Source organism: Crocuta crocuta, unplaced genomic scaffold, assembly GCF_008692635.1.
Source record: "Crocuta crocuta isolate KB4526 unplaced genomic scaffold, BGI_CrCroc_1.0 scaffold228, whole genome shotgun sequence".
NCBI classification, from domain to species: domain Eukaryota; kingdom Metazoa; phylum Chordata; class Mammalia; order Carnivora; family Hyaenidae; genus Crocuta; species Crocuta crocuta.
The window spans coordinates 2,880,993-2,896,874 of record NW_027532820.1 but is presented as its reverse complement, the minus strand read 5'-3'; the positions used below and the strand labels follow the sequence as shown (position 1 = coordinate 2,896,874).

The 15,882-nt window shown below is 44.5% G+C and overlaps 1 protein-coding gene across 1 annotated transcript in view; it reads right to left on the bottom strand.

Moving 5' to 3' along the window:
* Nucleotides 1-1,867: 1,867 nt before the first annotated feature.
* The window catches only part of KIAA1549 (KIAA1549 ortholog), a 91,519-nt gene continuing 77,504 nt past the window's right edge, over nucleotides 1,868-15,882 (bottom strand). Inside the window, exons 19-20 of the mRNA XM_077781081.1 lie at nucleotides 10,293-10,438; nucleotides 1,868-7,651 (exon numbers count right to left, since the gene is read on the bottom strand). Coding sequence (XP_077637207.1) covers nucleotides 7,397-7,651; nucleotides 10,293-10,438 — 401 coding nt within the window. The 3' untranslated portion in view covers nucleotides 1,868-7,396. The remainder of the gene's footprint in view (nucleotides 7,652-10,292; nucleotides 10,439-15,882) is intronic.

Here is a 15,882-nt window from a genome sequence, read left to right as displayed (position 1 = left end):
TCATTTCATAGAATCAAAACCTAAGTATTTACACTACTGTGAATTTTCAAGACACTGATAGAACCATCCATGACCCAGCCATTCTAAAACAAGTCACAGTAAGTTTTCCAGATATGTTCTGTTTCACACTTCTATATGGTATCCTTTGGCAGAAGTACAAGAAAAAATCACTGAACTACACAAATGTGGGTTACCTGGACTTGGGGCTGTACTTCAAGTCCTCAACATGGGAGAAATCAAGCATACACCAGCCTCATTTTTTCCTCAGGAGGGTGTTGCCAGGAATGTTCAGGAGATCTTGAGAGAAAAAAAGTCACTAAACAAATAGCGCATGGTCCAATAACAACAGAAACGTTTCATTAATTTGATTATCTCATTCAGACACTGGACCAAAGGCTCTCTCTTGGTATTGCCACGGTTTCTGGTTTTCTTTTCACCTCAAGCTATGCTTGGCAGGTGCAATATGGAAGAGGAGGCGGAGGGAAAAGAAACACCAATTACAGTTTAAATTCATATTCATGCCAACTCTGTGTTCAGGGTCTGTGCGTGGGACCAGCCTGACCTTTCTTCTAAGCCTTAAGTACTTGTATAGTTTTGAAGTGATTTGCAGGCAGAACATATAAAATGTCTTAGGGGAACGAGTTGTGTCAGTTAGTCTACCCTGTGTTTTGCTTTTTGTTTTTAATCTAAAGCTGCGTTTATTAAAACATAAGGATCTATTAATCAAAACTACCACAATGATTGCTTCTTCAGCTATGTCGAAAACACCAGAGTATCTGGCCATTGTGCGTGTGCGTGTATGTTTTAAAATTCCTTTATTTTTCAAGGATTAATATTTGTTCTGTCAAATGTGCTTAAACTTTCATAATACTCTGTTCTGTTGCTTACCAGGCTTTTGTTTTCTTTTTAACATTAAGCCTCTTAATCACGTGAAACATGCTTCAAGGTCTCTTTCCGACTAGTCTTTTTCTGAGTTTTAAGTCCCAGCTCTCCTTTTGGTTGTCTTTTCCTTCGTGAAGGTTTATTTTTGGCCAAGACTTGCAGCTGTTAACCGCGGTTCCAACTTCAGCCAGAGCTGGCTGCCCTGAGCAGGTGCTGGGCTGTGGGTGCCCACGGAAGGCTCACATGAGCCTCTGCATGGGGCCTAGGGGCTTCATCTGTACCCAACTTGTTCTAGAATTTTTAAATGATTTTAGATTTCAAGAGACGCTGTAAAAATAGAATGTTTCTGCATGTCTTTTACTGATATTATCAAGAGAAGTCTTAGTAATCCTCGTAAAGTTTTGCGAAGTTAGCAAAACCAACAAATTAGCCTTTGCACACCACCACTGACTAGCCTGGGGACTTTATTTGCATTACACTGGTTTTTTTCCCCTCTAATGTCATTTGTTCTTGCTCTTGTTGCTCCAAGATCCCGTCCAGGTTTCCACATGTCATCTCGCTGTTATGCTCTACGGCATTTTGTTTCCTTTGCTTTCCTCCGTTTCAAGGCATTACTGTCTTGGGTTTCATAAACAACTCCAGGTTGACCCTATTACGTTTCAAGACTGTGCAGGCTTGGATCTTTTCATTTACCTTTCCAGACTGTAGAGTCCTAATCTTTTAATTCCTAAATGAATCTGCAAGCATCAATTTGACTGGTACAAAACACAGTGAGTAGAAGGGAGTGACCCCAGCCCAGGGCAGTGAGAACAATTCTGCGAAGTCCATAGGCTGACGACTACTTTCCACTTAATTCCTTGGAAAATCAAAGTCATAGGTGTTCTCACCAGGGACACAAAAATTAGAGGAAAAGATCATCTCCTTCAGCCACTGCATTTCACAAATGTGAAAAATGATCATGTTACAAAGGAAATAAACAGAAAAATATCATTTGACACCAATTCATAGCATTTATTGACATTTCCATTTAAAATGCTAGGAAAGCAGTATAAATTGTAAACATGGAAACCAAACACTTGCATAAATTATTTCAAAAACTCTACAGCACATTAGAAAACAGTGCAGCTAACTGAAGGGTAGAAACATAACCGACAAAGAGAAGGGAAGGTTCAATTACTAAATCATATACCCACACTGAAATTTAAGTGCCCGTTTGAGACCAGCAAACCATGATTGTCAAGTTCAAGTTGCAGTATTGATGCCACAAGTGACTTCAACTTACTCTGCATATTTTTCGTACATTATCACTCACAATCCAGGAAGGAGAGTGCAGGAAGAGTCAGAGGAACATGGACCTTGACAAAGTAGGAGGAGACAAGCAGGCATCCCAGAGCGGCTCTGTTGAGCCACCTTTCCTGCCAAGGGTAACGAGCCCAATCTCCATGCTCCCCAAAGATGCTCTGGAGGAGGGCTAAGTTGAGCATACACCCCCTTTCCTGAAATGAGCCCTCTGGTGGTGCTTAGAGCAAGTGCGTTAATTGGTGAAAGCCTCCTTCTTTCCCCCCCATTAACAAGAGGAACAGTACAGGGTGCCTGGCTTGAACTTGGCCCTGTGCTCTTCCTAACTTGCACACTTAGGGAGTCGAGTCATGAATGGTTGAATTTGGGGCATGAGACCCTTCATGATGGATGCTCCAAATTGTCCAGAAAGTTCCGGTGGAAACAAGGACCGAGCAACTCAAATCCCTCCAATTCTTATCTCTGTCCCTTCTACTATCCACTCTTTCTTTAAATGTGAAGTGGCCCCAGGGCAGAAAAACCCAGAGGAAGAAAGGCAAAGCAAGGAGCCTGCATTAACTACCCTGTGGGAAACTAATTTGGACTAGACCACCTCAGCTTAAGACATTCATTCCTTCTCTCGCTTGAGGGTTCCTAACTTTGTTTCATGTTTCCAAAGGCATTTAAAATGCTTTTCCTAAATTTCAATGCTGCTGCGTGTTCTTAAGATAAATTCTCAAATGTACGGTTAACACACACAAGCATGGAATTAGGATCGTACCGTGAAGTTTCAGTTTTCAAGTCTTTTCAATACTAGAGAGAGGAGTCCTAAACACTGAAAGTCACCTCCAAAACTATCAAAACAAACCTGAAATATACACACCCTTTATTCATTAGGTAGTAAGTGTGAGCCTATTACATTTTATGAGTACATTACAGCAGTTGCTCTTAAAAACCCCTCTCAACTATTACAAGAATATCCATTAATGTGTTGGATTAAATGTCAAAATGAAGTTCAAGTTACCATCCCATATAAATGCGTTTTATGATCAAATGGTCGGTATGCAGGTATAGGAGCAGATCCCTCGCCCTCCTGTCAGGAACAAATGCGGACAAGCAGGCTCTGGAGACTGGCTTTGGAGGTAGAAATGGAATGGCTACAGCTCACCTCGAGCGGAGGTTAGTGTGGTACTTAAGACTGGAAGCCCCCTTCTCCCCTGCCCAGAACCTCAACCAGCTTTCCTTTCAACCAGCAAATTCATTCATGTCTAAGAATCCAGGATGAAAGGGGACGGGAAGTTCATTTAATGATTAACGTGTGAATTACTGCAAATGCAAATCGGTGTCCGAGTGACTGGTTTGGCCACTGGAGCACTAAGAAGTGCGAATACAGCAAACACTGACCCTGTACACAGTTAAATAGGAGGCTCATGAAGCACAGAATTACCTGTTTCGGCCCAAAGCCTTCAGGTGCCCCTTTCACCTGTGCTTTGCACCACAGTCCTCACGCCCTGAAAAACCTGGTTGGCAAAACCCACTTAGTCTGCTGCTCAAAAGCCATGTGCCACCAAAATCAAAACATATTCTTAAATCATATAAAATCTGGAGACAATTGTGTAGGTAGCTACAAAGAAGTGGAATGTACTTATTTATAACCTACTATGCTCCACAAAGGATTTAATGTGGTTTAAGGGCCGACCACGGAGATCTGCTCTAAGCCATAAACCTTGGTGGAATCCTTACAATATTTTCACATTTTAAAAATGGTTCCTCCAGCAGTTCTTGGTACCTTTCTCTTCCCTCCTCCAGACTGGATCTCTTGCTGCATAGACCTTCTTTGCAGACTTAGCCATTTTCTTGCTGTATTATTGCAAATAAGTTCTCCCAGCCCCATTTCTTTCTCTTGTTTTATTAAAACTCCGTGCACGGTGCAGTTAGGGATCCTGTCCTCATACTGCAGCAGATCAAGTTTATGTTCATTGACAGCTTCGCCCACTTTCTATGTTCTTCCTCAGGCCTGCTCCTACCTCTTCCCTTGCCTTCTCACCAGCTCCCCCGTCTTCATTACAGTAGCTTCTCAAGTGGGCCTCTCCCCAGAATCCCATGGTTTCCAAACGTGCAACTTCCCTTCTCCTGAGTACCCAATGCACATGTGTGCTTTCAATGAACCTTTCTGATGTTCACAACACATTATGCATCTGCATCTTCTGTCTTTTATACCCATCTGTGCTATCTGACTTGGACTCTAGGATCTCAGAATGCAGGGCTCACGTTGACTTTTTTGGTGCTGCAAAACAGCAAAAAAATCAGGAGCAGAAAGATGTTTGATAAACACTGTTCTGAAATTAATGGCAAAGGGAGTGAATTTAAAGCAAATCGGGTAAGAAGAGTCACACGGAGCCCTTGGTTTTGCTCTGGTGGCGTCCCTGTGAACTCATTCACTGGTAGAGGACAGCAGACTCGACCATCCAATTGCAGTGCAATCATACCGATAATACCTTACATTTCACCGAGCTTTGTGATCCCTCCTCAAAGGCCATTTGCACACATGATCACATGTGACTCTCGAAACAAGAAATTCTGGGAGGTGGGCAGAGGAGGTCTGTTCTCCTTTGGCTGATGAGGAAAAGAGGCTCAGGAAGGGACCTGACACAGCACGTTGGTGCCAAAGTAGACTCTGAAAAGGATCATTTCTCCAACTCTCTCTCAAACTGTGACTCAACTTTATAGCTTGCTTTATTACCACTAGAACTTTCGAAGTAGGAAAACAGAATAGACACAAAATTTAACTTTTCATTTTAGAACTCCAAGGCCACACACGATCGACATGAGGACCTCTCTTTTTCAGTAGATCACGTTAACTGAGTGTCCGGAGACCCATTTGGGTGAGGTGCTCCCCACAACACTTAGTCTGGTGACAAAAGACTGTTGCAGGTGTTTACAGAACACAAGAGCAGACGGCACTCTGCCTGCTTTATAACCAACTCACGAGCGCATGATCCCACGGGCCTGCTCACACCGCACCATGCACCGCCGCTTATCAGATGTCATCTTTGGTCTTGACATTCACTTAAAAGTGTATCAATTCTAAGCATAACAACACACGTAGAATCCTTTCATGCTCATCCGAAAGGCTTCCAGATCACTACTGCAGCCCCTGGAGAAGACACACCTGCTTCTGTGATGGACATAGGAGGTAACAACTCTTAGTACGCTGTGTGCAAACACGACACTGAGCAGAACAGGAGATGGGGGCCTGCGTTTATTCCATTTGCTGTCACACAATCTGAACTCACTGTGAGGTGTCCCGACTAAAAGTCTGCTTAGATATCTGAAATTCTTAACATATTCAGGAAACCTGGTAATTCTGAGTGACATATGCAAAGATACTCCTCCATTTTGGGGAGAGGCTGGTATTTAACCAAGATTGAGAGGTAAGAAATCAAGCCTAGTAAGGGTCTTCTCTCCCACACTCCTAGGAGCCTTTGAGGACTTCCTGAAAAGGGGTTTCCAGTCCTTTACCATCTTTGAGAGACTTCCTCGCCTGCACCCCTCCTCTTCCAGAGGAGCAGGGACCAAAGCTACATTTATTTTCCCAGCAGCAACATTCCCTATATCCTAAGACTGTCTGACAGGCTTCAAAGAGGAAGCGCTGAAACATGACTCCGGACCTCAGGGATTACACTTTGGAAACCTATTTCGGTGGTTTCAGGGTTCTTAAAATTTGATGCAGACTTTGATTCCTCAGGGTCCTGAATTCTGCCTGTTTATTTGCAGTTAGTTACAAGTAGCAGTTGATCTAATAAAAAGGGATTCAGAGTGGAAACCAGTTAGCTGTTTTTCTTCTGAGCTTCACTCAAATACAAGAAAGCAGAACGGCCCATGTTACTATGTGCCTTACTCTAATCTGGGAAGCGGGGGAATGCTGACTTCAGGAGTGAATCTCAAGAAAGGTGACACCCTCTGTCAGGTCCCAAGTACGTAAGATGGTTTTAACAGTCACTCAGCGGTCGTGCACGATAACATCAGAAACCGGGAGCAACTCCCTCCTTTCCCTTGTGGTCCCTCAAAGCTCCTCTTTACATTTCTTGATTTATTACAGAGAGGCTGGACCAAACTCCATTTCATTTCCGGGTCTTGAACACAGAGAACGTGATTACTACAAATGCACTCACTCGTGAGTAACATTTCGTTGGCCCTCGGAGTTTTTATAAGTAATTTTTGCCCGTGGAAGATTTCGCATTCAAATGTGATTGGCGAGCAACTCATCAGCCAAGTGCAAGGTTCAGTTATGACCTCCTGAAAGCCTCCTCCTCCAGACTGACCTTAAGGATGGCATGCGCTGAAATGGGATGCTGTTGCTAGTCACATGCGCCCAATTAATTAAACGGCAAATATAATTAAGAATGTAAATCTAAACCTTGAGATGTATTCTGAATAACCAAATAAATATTAACCTTACCCCTCCCCGCGCTGGGAGGTTTTTTTGTGTCTTTTTCCCCCCTCCCTAGGACAAAATGAAATCCTCAACATATCCTTCCATTGAAAAAGCCAAAGTTTGCATTTCACAGACATAAAGGTGAAAGGGCCCTCGGAGCTGTAGCACCAGAAGTAGAAGGAAAAATGCAGATGATGGCTTCATTTGGAATCATCAGGCTCTACAATCTATCATTTGGTTTCTCACTAGTAGCTTTTTAAATTCCCAAACAGTCTTAGTACTTTTGTTGTTAATCTGACTATTAAAATAAGTTCCTATGGAGAAAAGGAGGAAAACCAGGCTGTTAATAAAATGTCTTCAAATCTCTTTTCTCAGAAAACAAAGCAGCAAGTTCATCATACAAACCAGCCTGAATCACATCTTCCCACGGAAACGCTTGATTCCATCAATCCCTATACCGGCTACACATTTCCATCTTTTACCCTTAAAAAGGAGATGAATTTAGTGATTTTTGTTAGCTTAGTCTTACAGCTTGTCTTCATGAAGTGCTGCTGGCTTTTGGCCAAAAGTACATAAATCTCAACTGAAACCCAAGTGGTCAAAAACTCGCCAACTTATTAAAAGCATCATGAGCTGTCATGTGACTTATGGCATCTTCTAAAATTGCAATTTGCTCCCTTACGTGGGCGCCTAGCCCAGGAGATGCACATCCTCTAACAAACACCCACTCAGTTGATTTCCATTTAGTCTTGCTTCCACGGGAAGCAGATACTTGGCAAATCTGCAAGGCGGGGCCGATCAGCTGTGGAAGTTCTGCACGGTGGTCTGTCTCTGGGAAAGCCGCAGGAGCTCCTCGCGGATCGCTTTGATGAGAGAAGCTGAGGAGTGGCCGGGCTGGAGGTCTTCCGTGGAGCTGGTGGCGTAGGCCAGCCCCGCGCCCTGCAGCCCCCTGTGCGGCAGGTTCCCGGGAGGAGCGGAGGGCTCCCTACCTGAAGTCCTTGGCACCTGGAAGAGCGGTGAGGAAGAATACTCCTGGTGGCCAAGCATGTGCGCCTGAAAGAACATGGCAAGCGTTACTGTGTTTCCCGTGTTAAGAACAGGAGGGAAGGTCAAATTCCCTGGCGGTAGGCGTGCCCCCAGGACGATTTCTGACCACCGCCCACACACCCTGGGCCTAAGAAGGCCCCGAGATGGGATGTAGAGACTGCGGAAGAAGTACTGGAGGGGGAGCAGTACAATAAAGAAACCCTTGGACTTCACAGGTGCCTAATAAGTACTTGCTTAAAGGCAGACAGAAAGGATGACGAGGTTGGCCAAGTCTCTGGGCCTCCATGTGTGGAGGTAAGTGGCCCACTGGGAGGATAGGAAGGGACCTGGAGAGCTGGGGTCCCTTGCCCGGGGAGGTGAAAGGTCAGATGAGGGTATGTGAGACCTGGAAGAGATGAGCAACTGCCTGCAACGGGCCTGACAAGAACTGCGTCTGCTCTGGGCCTGGAGCTCTGGGCGGGTGTGTGTGTGTGACACATGCTGGGACCTCAGGACATGCATGAGGTCACAAGAGCATTTTCCATTTTATTCACTTGTGTGTCTACTGACTGCTCTGCAGAGCTTTTTCTTTAAAAAAGTTATCCGCACTGGGGCACCTGGGTGGCTCAGTCGGACAAGCATCCGACTTCGGCTCAGGTCATGATCTCACGGTTTGTGGGTTTGAGCCCTGTGTCAGGCTCTGTGCTGATGGCCAGCTCAGAGCCTGGAGCCTGCTTCAGATTCTGTGTCTCCCTCTCTCTCTGCCCCTCTGCCACTCACATTATCTCTCTGTCTCTCAAAAATAAACAAACATTTAAAAAAAAAGTTATCTGCACTGGGGCACCTGGGTGGTTCAGTCGGTTGAGGGTCCAACCATTGATTCGTGGGATCAAGCCCAATGTCAGGCTTTGCACTAAAAGTGCAGAGCCTGCTTGGGATTCTCTATTTCCCTCTCTCTCAGTCCCTCCCTACACACTCTCTCTCTCTCAAAATAAATAAATAAACATTTTAAAATAGTTATCTGTACTATGACACACAACAGCTTTGCTCATATTTGCATAATATAAATTTGGCGTTCATTTGACCAGAATTATACTTTTCAGTGATGTTTTTCATACTTTTTCAGTGAATAATCTCCCTTTGGATGTCCCCGTAAGTACTAAATCTATGGTTTCACTTATGCTAAAAATAAGCCTAATGGTAAACATGGCATTCACGTTCTAGAATATTTCTAGATTCCACGTTTCCAAATAGTGATAAAAGAGGCAGTATAAAGTGAGCGCTAGATTTGATAGGAAAACCCAAAGGACCGTAAGAAAATAAGCCGGGCACAATGAAGGCAGGAAAAGAAAGGTGTGAGCAAATGTCAAGCAGATACCTGAGATTCTAAGTATAACAGCCTATCTGGTAGAAGAAAATTATATTCTGGAGTTAGTTTTCTTCTCTGAATAGTAGAAGCATCTGGCCATGAGAAGAATTGAGTGTATCTGCTGGAAAGACATGTAAATGCATGTAAAAGTCTTGAGAAAAACAGAGGAAATCATTTGTGGAAATCACCTGTGCCCGTACTGACTCTGTTCCTTCCCAGGAGCAATCAAAGTGAGGAGAAGCCTCTAAAAGAAACACTGTGCCTTGGAATACCCCAACCTGTGAGCTTAGGGCAGAAACATCTCGTGGGGCTCATAATGGAAATGATGTTAATTAGCCCACAACAAAGCATAAACGGTGAGCGCATAGGTATGTGAGATCATGCACGTGTACACAGCAGTAACACGAAAGATCAAGTCCAGTTCTGAGTCACCTACAGGTTCGAATCCACTACTTGCAAGTCAAAATCACTGAGACAGAAAGCAGACTTGTGCTTGTCTGTAGCTGGGGGAGGGGCAAAGGGCACTCAGTGTCTAACGAGCACACACCGTCCATTTTACAAGATGAAAAATGCTACGGAGATGGAATGGGGCGATGGCTGTATAACATCATGAATGCCTCTGAAACTACTGAACTGTGAACTGTGGATGGCTAAGATAGTAAATTTTATATTACGTGTGTTCTACCACAATATAAAACATTGGAAAAAATTTCAAAGTAGCTGTTACTTATAGGTCTCTGTCCAGATTTTCTGTAATGCATACCACTTTTATTATTTTCTTAAAGGTTATCTTCAAAACTTCACTACTTTAAGCCCAAAATCTGCCTCAAGAGAAATGATACACTTCCAAAAAGTTAAATGCCAATACACTCCCACTCTGGGTGGGTGGGAATTTACTACCTAAAAACTGCAAGCAAAAATACACTCACGGAGAAAAAAGTGAGGGAGGTTAAAACTTTATGTATGTAGGTTTTAAAAAGGGATCCTTAGGGCGCCTGGGTGGCTCAGTCGGTTAAGTATCTGACTTGGGCTCAGGTCATGATCTTGTGGTTCATGGGTTTGAGCCCCGCGTCGGGCTCTGTGCTGACAGCTCAGGGCCTGGAGCCTGCTTCAGATTCTGTCTCCCCCTCTCTCTTCCCCTCCCCCGCTCATACTCTCTCTGTCTCTCTCAAAAATAAATAAAACATTAAAAAAATAAAAAATAATAAAAATAAAGGGATCCTCAAAGCAGAGGCAGAAGCAGCTAAATTAAGTGACTGTGTCTGCCTTTTCGGTGATGACCCCACACGAGATACTCACAGCCTCTCTTCGGCCCGCTTCATCCTCCCCGTAGGAAGGCCAGCCTGGTGCCCCATACTGGCCGCCTCTGCTTGGTGGGATTTCCACTGGCTGGGCTCCAATCCTGCTTGCAATCCCCACCTGTGTCAGGTGCTGAATCTGGGAACCTGAAGGGACACAGCGGACAGCGGTCAACAGCGGCCGAGAAACAAGGCTGCCCAGCAAGACGCCTGGGCTCTGACCACAGATCTTCCTCACGGACAAGGGATACAAGCATTGTTCTAACATGGCCCCGATCCCATCTCCAGAGGATGACACTTCCTAGGAAGAACAGAACGTGAGCTTCTTGGATCCTGGGCTTTTTACTTCCGTTTAATACAGTGCCTAACAGTGATGTTCTTGTATTCCTGTCTAGACATCTAAGGATGGGGAATAAAGGCTCTAGCAGAGGGCCCTTCCACTCATTTCCATAGAGGTTATAAAAAAAAAGATGATCTTATTGACTCTGAAGAAAGAAGTGAAAGGTTCTGGAGCCAGAAAGAAGCTGAAACCTGGTCATGCCTTTGAGACTCACAAGGAGAGAAAATACAGTATGTATTTGTTCTTTAAAGGCGGGGTGCGTTTTTCTTTAATTTCAGAATGTTTAACTACATTTATCTTCATTATACTCACAATGCTTCCACAACTTAGGCATGTCATAATTACACATGTAAAGCCACCTCTTCAGGGACGGTACTGATGGCAGAGCCAGGGGTCTCTCTACAGCTCATTCTCTACGCTCAGACAGGCCATGGCCTCGGTGAGCTATGAAGGCCAGGCTGTAAATGACATGTTTTCCTACTCCACCAACTTCTGGCCTATGGCTATATCCCTATTCCATAGATGAAGCAAGAAAAGAAGTGATCTATAAGCACTGTGAAATCAAATACTTTTTCCCAAATGCTCCTGGGGTCATCAGATTTGTCTATGCAGACCGGTCCTACGAGGCTCAGAGATGTCACAGAGGCAGGGAAGGTGGCCCTCTCCATCTTCCGGCCTTCTCCTCTGCTGGCTGTCAAATTAACATCCTCCATGAGCCAAATACACTTTTTTAAACAAAGGAATGCTGCAGTTTCATTTGGCTATATAATAAATAAATGCTAAAGGTCGGAAAAAAAATCTGCCAGGCTCCTATCAGAACAATACACCCGGAAGGGGCTCTTGCCAGTTACTGAAGTTTCATAAAATGTATGAAAATTATTAGGACCAGGGCGCCTGGGTGGCTCAGCCAGTTAAGCATCCAAGTTCAGCTCAGGTCATGATCCTGCGGTTTTTGAGTTCGAGCCCCTCATTGCACTGCCAGGGCAGAGCCTGCTTGGAATTGTCTCTCTCTGCCTCTCTTTCTGTCCCTTCCCCATGTGCACGGTCTCTCTCAAAATAAATAAATAAAACTTTAAAATATATTTAGGACCATCAGTACTGTTTGTCCAAAAGACACTCATTGAGCAAATCCTGGAAAGAACAAAAATGAAGCACATGGTTCCCCAACACTGACCAAGGTGCACACAGGTGCACAGACAGACATGCAAACCTTTGTGCTAAAACTGCAATGGTAGTTGAAATCATAATTCAGACACAATTCTGCATCTTGCTTTGTTTACTTAATGATACAGCACAGGCTTTCCCCAGGATTCAAGTGGGGCATCACACTGGTTTGCACTCCAGCCCCTTTGCTAACAAGCCCTGGACCTTGGGCAGCTGACTACCACTCCCACTGAGCCTTGATGCCTCATTTCTCATATGGGGGAAAAACACCCACTTCCTGATGTTATTTTAAGAATCGAAAGAGATAAAATAGGTCAAGTACCACAAACACAAGAGGCAATTGGGAAATCTTAAATCCTCTTTTTCTGATTCTTTCCAAGCTCTTCTTTTTAAATAGCTACACAGCCGGAGACCTCCAGAGAAGGTAGTGAAACAGAAGGGTCTGAGGCTCACCTGGTCCCACAGATACACTGAGCTAACACCCACATCAGTGTAAATAACCCAGAAAACGACCCCAAGTCTGGCAGAACAGACCCTCTACAGCTAAACACAGAGAAGAGGCCACATCCAAAAGGGAAGGAAGGGCAGAGATGTGGTCAGGAAACCAAACGGACCCTCCAGACTGTCCTCGGGAGGGAGGGTCGCTTCAAATACAGCGAAGAAAGAGGAGCAGACCCCACCCCAGGCACCCCAGGCACAGGGGACTCGCACTAGGAAGACGAACCCCTGCATCTTTTGGCTTTGAAAAACCAGAGGAGCTTCACTTTGTGAATTCTTACATCAGTGGGGTTGAACACCTGAAACTTTAAAAATAAGCAGACTCAACTCTATGAGCCAGAGGGCGAGAGGAAATGGAGTCCCCACTCTTACAGAGACAGGACAACAAATAGCTCTGCTCAGATACAGCATAAATGCAGCGGTATGGAAACTGCCTGGGATATAGAGGTGTCACGTCCCTGCCCTGCCCCCCAGCCTATATAGGTGACACCTGTGGGAACCAGGGCAGCACAAACACTCCCCGCCTAGCTTGCTAACAGTGCGCTGCACCCCTGCATTCTTCTGTGGACCTACCCCATCCCACCCGCCCTTAGCACCTCTCCAAAGTGGCTCTGGGTTCCTCCCAGGGCAGAAATGAAAAACTTTGCTAACACAGGGCACCCTGTCCCCACATTCTCCTGCAGATAGCCCCCCTCAAGTGCCCTTGGCAGGAGTCCATCCAAAGAGGTGCCGTAAGTGTGGCAGTGAGCAAGGAGCCCTGAAAGGGGCCAGCGCCACTCCAACGTGACTCCAGCCCTCAGGTGAGAGGAAGATGACCACACACACCAGTCCAACTGGGGCCCCAGCAGTGGGCTGGGGGCAGACATCTGGTGTGATTGCAGGTCCTGCCCACCAAGGAAGAGTTCTCGGGGGACATTCAGGGAAAGTGCCCTGCATTCAGGGCTGCTGTATCTCTGACAGACGCCTGCCTGGTCTGACCGGAAACAAACCCAACATGGCCCCAGATTGGCTCACTGACCGCACAGGGACCAAACCCGCCCACAACAGGCCAAGAGAGCCATCGCAGAAAACTGGACAAAAGGCAAAATCGGCACCGCCACAATCATAGGGTGCAGGCAACACCCACAGGACACCCCCTGAAGCACCAGGTTCTGGTGAACAGAGGACACTGCACTGAAGGGCACTACGGGACACTTCTTCACAGGCCACTGCTTTCAAGAGCAGGAGATGTCGCTGACTTTTCCTAACACACAGAAACAGACACACACAGAAAGCTAGACAAAACGAGGAGACAGAGGAATATGTCCCAAATGAAAGAATAGAACAAAATCAAAGCAAGAGAGTTAAATGACCCAGAGGCAAGTAATATGCCAGACTAGAGAATTTAGAGTGATGATTACAGGGATGTTTGGGTGGCTCAGTCAGTTGAACATCCGACTCTTGATTTTGGCTCAGGTCACGATCCCAGCTTTGTGGGATCGAGACCCATGTCAGGCTCCAAGCTGATGTGAAGCCTGCTTAAGATTCTCTCTCCCTTGGGGCGCCTGGGTGGCTCAGTCAGTTGAGCGTCTGACTTCACCTCAGGTCATGATCTCACGGTTCGTGGGTTCAAGCCCTGCGTCGGGCTCTGTGCTGACAGCTAGCTCAGAGCCTGGAGTCTGCTTCAGATTCTGTGTCTCCCTCTCTCTCTGACACTCCCCTGCTCATGCTCTCTGTCTCTCTCTCTCAAAAATAAAATAAAAACCTTAAAAAAAAAAAAAGATTCTCCTTCCCTTTGCCCCTTTCCTCACTTGGACTCTCTAAAAATAAATGAATGAATGAATGAATGAATGAATAAATAAATAAAATAATGATCATAAAAAATTAAAATAAAGTAATGATCATAAAAATACCCACTGGATTTGAGAAATGAGTGGGACTTCAGTGATGCTCTCAACAAAGAAATAGAAAACATAAAAAAGAACCAAAGATGAAGAACTCAATCACTGACATTTCTGCAGGATAAAGTAATGGAAAGCAATCAAACTGAACAGGAGAGGAAAAAAAAAGAATTAAAATGAGAACAGATTAAGGGAACTCAACAACACAATCAAGTACAACAGCATTTGCATTACAGGGATCCCAAAGGAGGAGATAGAGAAAAGGGGGCAGAAAATTTATTTGAAGACATAATAACTGAAAATTTCCCAAACCTGGGGAAGGAAATAAAAATCCAGATCCTGGAGGCACAGAGAGCCCCCAACAAAATTAGCCCAAGGAGGTCCACAACAAAACACACAGTAATTAAAATGCACAAAATAGTGATAAAAAAGAGAGTTTAAAAAACAGCAAGAGAGGGGTGCCTGGGTGGTTCAGTTGATTAAACGCCTGGCTTTGGTTCAGGTCATGGTGGGTTCGAGCCCCGCATCGGGCTCTGTGCTGACAGCTCAGAGCCTGGAGGCTGTTTCGGATTCTGTGTCTCCCTCTCTCTCTGCCTCTTCCCTGCTCATGCTCTCTGTCTCTCTCTCAAAAATAAAGAAACATTAAAAAAATTTTTTTTCTAAAGAAAAATAGGAAGGGGCACCTGAGTGGCTTAGTCGGTTAAGCGTCCGACTTTCGCTTAGGTCATGATCTCGCGGTTCGTGGGTTCAAGCCCCGCGTCGGGCTCTGTGCTGACTGCCAGCTCAGAGCCTGGAGCCTGTTTCAGAGTCTGTGACTCCCTCTCTCTCTGACCCTCCCCTGCTCACGCTGTCTCTCTCTCTCTCTCTCTCCTAGAAATAATAAAACATTAAAAAAAAATTTAAAGAAAAATAGGAAGAACAAAAACTGGACAATTAGGCATAACCATAAAAATCTGCTAAGGAATTCACAAAATGAAAGGATGAAAAATATGACACCATATACCTAAAACATGGAAGGAAGAGGAGTAAAAACTTACTGCTTTTAGAATGGTTTCAACTTAAGTGATGATCAACTTAATATAGACTACAATATGCATAAGATGTTCTATATAAACCTAATGGTAACCACAAGGAGAAACCAGTAACAGATATGAAAAAATAAAGAAAAAGGAATTCAAGTATATCACTAAATTAAGCCGGCAAACCATGAGATAAGAGAGCAAGAGAAGAAGGAAACCGAAAAGAACTGCAAAAGCAACTGTAAAACAAGTGACAAAATGACAGTAAGTACACACCGACAATAAGTATTTTGAATGTAAATGGACTAAATATACCAATCAAAACACGAAAGATGATGCAATGATTAAAAAGCAAGACCCATCTATAAGCTGCCTACAAGAGACTCATTTCAGACCTGAAGACACATGTGCACTGAAAGTGAAGAAAAGAAAAAATATTTATCATGCAAATGGAAGTGAAAAGAAAGCCGGGGTAGCAATACTTATATCAGACAAAATAGACTTTAAAACAAAGACTATAACAAGAGACAAAGACACTATATAGTCATAAAGGGAATAATCCAACAAGAAGATATAACAATTATAAACACTTATGCACCCAAATACAGGAAGCAGCTATTAATAAACATACAGGAAGTAGTGACAGTAATACAATAACAGCAGGGAACTTAAACATCCCACTTACATTAC